This window comes from Sinocyclocheilus anshuiensis, unplaced genomic scaffold (assembly GCF_001515605.1).
Source record: "Sinocyclocheilus anshuiensis isolate Anshui unplaced genomic scaffold, SAMN03320099.WGS_v1.1 scaffold6473, whole genome shotgun sequence".
Classification (NCBI taxonomy): Eukaryota; Metazoa; Chordata; class Actinopteri; order Cypriniformes; family Cyprinidae; genus Sinocyclocheilus; species Sinocyclocheilus anshuiensis.
This window is the reverse complement of record NW_015542867.1, coordinates 219-4,558: the sequence shown is the minus strand read 5'-3', so window position 1 is coordinate 4,558 and position 4,340 is coordinate 219. Positions and strand designations below refer to the sequence as shown.

At 32.8% G+C, this 4,340-nt stretch overlaps 1 protein-coding gene across 1 annotated transcript; it reads left to right on the top strand.

Annotated features, from left to right (window-relative positions):
* Positions 1 to 524: 524 nt before the first annotated feature.
* On the top strand, positions 525 to 1,688 carry LOC107694625 (zinc finger protein 239-like; the record flags this gene model as incomplete). The annotated part of the gene is made up of 2 exons (XM_016494314.1): positions 525 to 564; positions 926 to 1,688. Coding segments are annotated over 2 exons (756 nt in total), but the record flags the coding sequence as incomplete, so codon positions are not given.
* Positions 1,689 to 4,340: the final 2,652 nt, after the last annotated feature.

The window sequence follows — 4,340 nt, the reverse complement described above, 5'->3', positions numbered from 1 at the left end:
TTCTACACACTTTCTGCTAAAACATCAATAGAAATGTTGACACTATAAAGACAGACAACAGAAATGCATTGAATGTGTGAATTGCCACATATATGAGTGCAGTGTTATTGAATGAGCATTTAAAAATGATGTGCTTTTTGTGTCAATGCTGTTAATTTTAGTATGGTAATATTATGATTTACAAATAGTCAAAACTTTGTTTTTGTAAGGCTCTGGTCTCTTCAAAGATAGAATAAGGAGGACATCTGCTTCACTTACATAAATGCTTAAATGTGTAGATTGTTTAAAAATAACTAAGTTAACTGATGTATTGATTTTGGCAAATCTGCTTTTTCCACACAGAAATTCATGTTCAGTGAAGCTCCTCCCACAACAATCACACTTTCAACAGTTCAGCAATAAATGCTGGAATATTCCCATCAGATTACAAGTGAAGAGGAGCATCAAATCATCAGGAAGAGCTGAAATCTGCAAAGACTGAGTTTATTAAAGAGGACAGAGAGAAGATGAGAGATCCAGAACCCTGCAGAATCAAACACACTGAAGATAATGAAGAACTAACAGGTTGGTGTTTATTCTTCATTCATCAACAAAATTTCTGTTAGATAATAGTATAGCTGATCAAACATATTTAATATTTTTCCCTAAAGAAACCTGGGATTTGTGTCTATAATGTTTTAAAAATGATATTTTGAAGATCAATGTACCTCATCCATGGAAAGTTTCAATGTTTTAAAAATTATCATTTGAAGATCAATGTACTTCCTTCATGGAACGTTACAGAGGTGTATAATAAAAAAAACAAATAACAATAATGACCAAAATTTTGTTTAGCAATTGTCTACATTTATTTATTTTTTTACATCAGAGTTCATCAGGGTTACTGAGAGTTACTGAAAATCAACCATTTTTACTTTTATTTTAGAGTTGATTGAAGAAAACGAAGAGAATGAAGAATTGAGTGAAGCTGATACGAATAATCATGTCAAAACTGGAGAACTGAGCTGCTCTCAAACCAAACAGAAAGATTTAATGAAAAGAGGAGCCAAGAAATCTTTCACCTGCACTCAGTGTGGAAAGAGTTGCACATACAAACATAAGCTTAAAGTTCACATGAGAGTTCATACTGGAGAGAAACCATTCACTTGTGATCAGTGCGGAAAGAGCTTCACTCAATCATCGCACCTTAAGATACACATGAACATCCACACTAGAGAGAAACCGTTCACTTGTGATCAGTGCGGAAAGAGTTTCACACAATCGGCAAACCTTAAGGATCACATGAACATCCACACTGGAGAGAAACCTTACAAGTGTTCACACTGTGACAAGAGATTCAGTTGGTCAAGAGGCCTGAAAAAACACAAGGTAGTCCACACAGGAGAGAAACCGCACACATGTGATCAATGTGGGAAGAGTTTTGCACTAAAACAACACTTTACGGCACATGTGAGAGTTCATACTGGAGAGAAACCGTACAAGTGTTTATACTGTGACAAGAGATTCAGTCAGTCAGGAAACCTGAAGACACACAAGAGGATCCACACTGGAGAGAAACCGTATCGCTGCACTGCATGCGGGAAGTGTTTCAATCATTCAGCTTCTCTACACAGTCATAGAAAAAACAATCACAGTAAGTAGATCATCTTCAGATCCAGCACTTTCAGATCTGATGCTGTGTCTTCACCAAATGTGACACAATAATGCATCGAGCAGTGAAATATCATCTGGATAAATCTGTCATTACAAGTGACATGACAAAGAAACATTATCTGAAGTTTTCACAGTGAATAAAGCTCATCTTCAAAACCAGCAGATTCAACTGTGAGATTCAGATCAACTCAAAGATGGAGTTCCTCTCCAAAGAACAATGTCACAAATTTTTATTCTTGTATGTCTTTTTGCTTATAAATTATATCATTGTGCTTATGAGTTTTATATAATGTTTATATAATGTTCAGTTGTCATTACTGATCATCAAACAGTAAAATAAAATGAAAAACTTCACTCTCTGCTCTTGTATGAATGACTTTAGTAGCTGTAATGTGCATTAAAGGTTATTTACATTTGGTTCATTTATTCTGTTTCTTTTGTAGGCTATTATTTACCTGAATACTGTTGGACCTCAATTGGCCTGATTTTTTATTTATTTTTTTACTAGTAATTTTTTCAAACATGCAGTTTATTTGCTAAAGACTTTTACATTTCAGGATTTAAAACCACTGAGTTGAACCACTGGGGAACCATTCAATTATTTTGATAGTTGGAAACAAAATAGTTTTTTTAAGAACCACAGTCTAAAAAAAATATGTTTTTATTATTTGCTAAAGACTTTTACATTTCAGAATTTAAAACCACTGAGTTTTTCAGTAAAAAAAAAAATACAAAGTACCAGATCAATAAGCCGTATTGTAAGAGTAGTAACACCATTAAATACCCATCCCTACTTGCAAGTCAGTAGGAGAGAGATCCATGTCATTATTTTCCTTGTTTACTTGGCTAATATTTGTATTTGCTTTGAATAATTATTTATTGAAATGTTACCTTTTTTTATTAATACATTGTTATCTTTATACTTTTTAGATTTATTAACATTTGTCTGTTAATTGTATTTGCATTAGGAAAAAGTAATTTTATAATTATGGTTTTATTATCTAAAAGCAATTAAGTATACTTAATTTAGCTGTTTTTTCCTACTGGGAAAAACCAGCTACACCAGCTTAAGATGTTTACCTGAATACTGTTAGACCTTAATTGGCCTGTTTTTTTTTTTTTTACTAGTAATTTTTTCAAACATGCAGTTTATTTGGTAAAGACTTTTACATTTCAGGATTTAAAACCACTGAGTTGAACCACTGGGGAACCATTCAATTATTTTGATAGTTGGAAACAAAATAGTTTTTTTAAGAACCACAGTCTAAAAAAAATATGTCTTTAATGCTTCTTGAGATACAGGCATGCAAACTTTTGGGGGGAAAGTGCTTTTTCACATTTTGGAACTCACCATTGGCATACAATTTTGCATAAGGATTGCTGAAATATATTATGTTAAGCCATGCATTTCATATTTCTTGTACTTAATATATACCTCTTTCACCAGACGAAAATGATCCTAGATCTGTTAAGTTCTTTACAAACTATTCTGGCATGACAGTAAATAAACTACAACATTAACACTGATATGATAACATTGATCAGAAACATATGTGTGAAAGAATGTGAGCATGTGTATGAATGACGGAGTGTAAACCATTTCTACAAGCATTTAACATTAACAAGCATTTAACATTTTGTTTTTACAAATTATACGCTTACAGTTTTTTTCATAGTCCATGAATACAGATCAGGCATCGCTGCCAATTTTCATGATCTCTTTAGCATAATTGATGTAGTCATGAAGAAGCCCCATCAGCCCAGCAAAGGCATGTGACATCTTTTACATTATCCAGGGCAGCCTCCTCCTTTAAAACCACTGTTGCATCAGTTTGGGGGAAAGGACCTTCTCCTCTTTGACCAGTATTCATCACAGTCACCGCCTGTTCTTCATCAGTGGCCTAAAAAGAGAAAAACATTTGAAAAAAGAAAACATTTAATTAAAATCTATCCATTTTCAGACAGAGGTGCATCCACAGCAGTAAGGATAGGGAAATAGTCTGCTTTATCATTTCAACCACTTTGTGTGGTTGTTTAATGTCTCTGTAATGGCAGCACTAGTGTGAGGGCATGTAATATTGTTTAAATAAATATATTGCTTTCAGAAATCTACTTCTTTACTGAAACATTAAAACAGGCATGACAAACCCATACAAACTCTGCTAATTTTTGGAACACAAATAAATATATTTAATATTCTCTTAATTTTTGACCTCCATTGCAAGTCTGGGAGACCAATTTTTTTTTTCTGAACAGACATATTCTCTATGATATAATTGAAGATTTATTCATATATAAATATTGGCATGGATTACTTCTACAATAACTGTATTTTTGAAGCTTGAAAATACTGATTATCTAGATTTTCAATGGATTAACAAAATATTATGAGAGAAAATTTAAATATCTTCATTTGTGTTCTAAAGATAGACAAAAGTCTTATAGGTTTGGAATGACATGAGGGCAAGTAAATTATTTTTTTTGTGCGAACTATTCCTTTAAGAAAGGAAGACCAAGAATGATGACTCTCCAAATCAGACAACTCCAAAGTTGGTTTGAGTTCTGCAATGAAAAGTATTTTTTTATGTTGGTACTACAAGGTTACTACATGGGCTGAAATATGGGTTGTAAGTGGGTTTGTCCACTTACAATCTTTCTAGGATGTGTTTAGTAAACGTGAAATATTA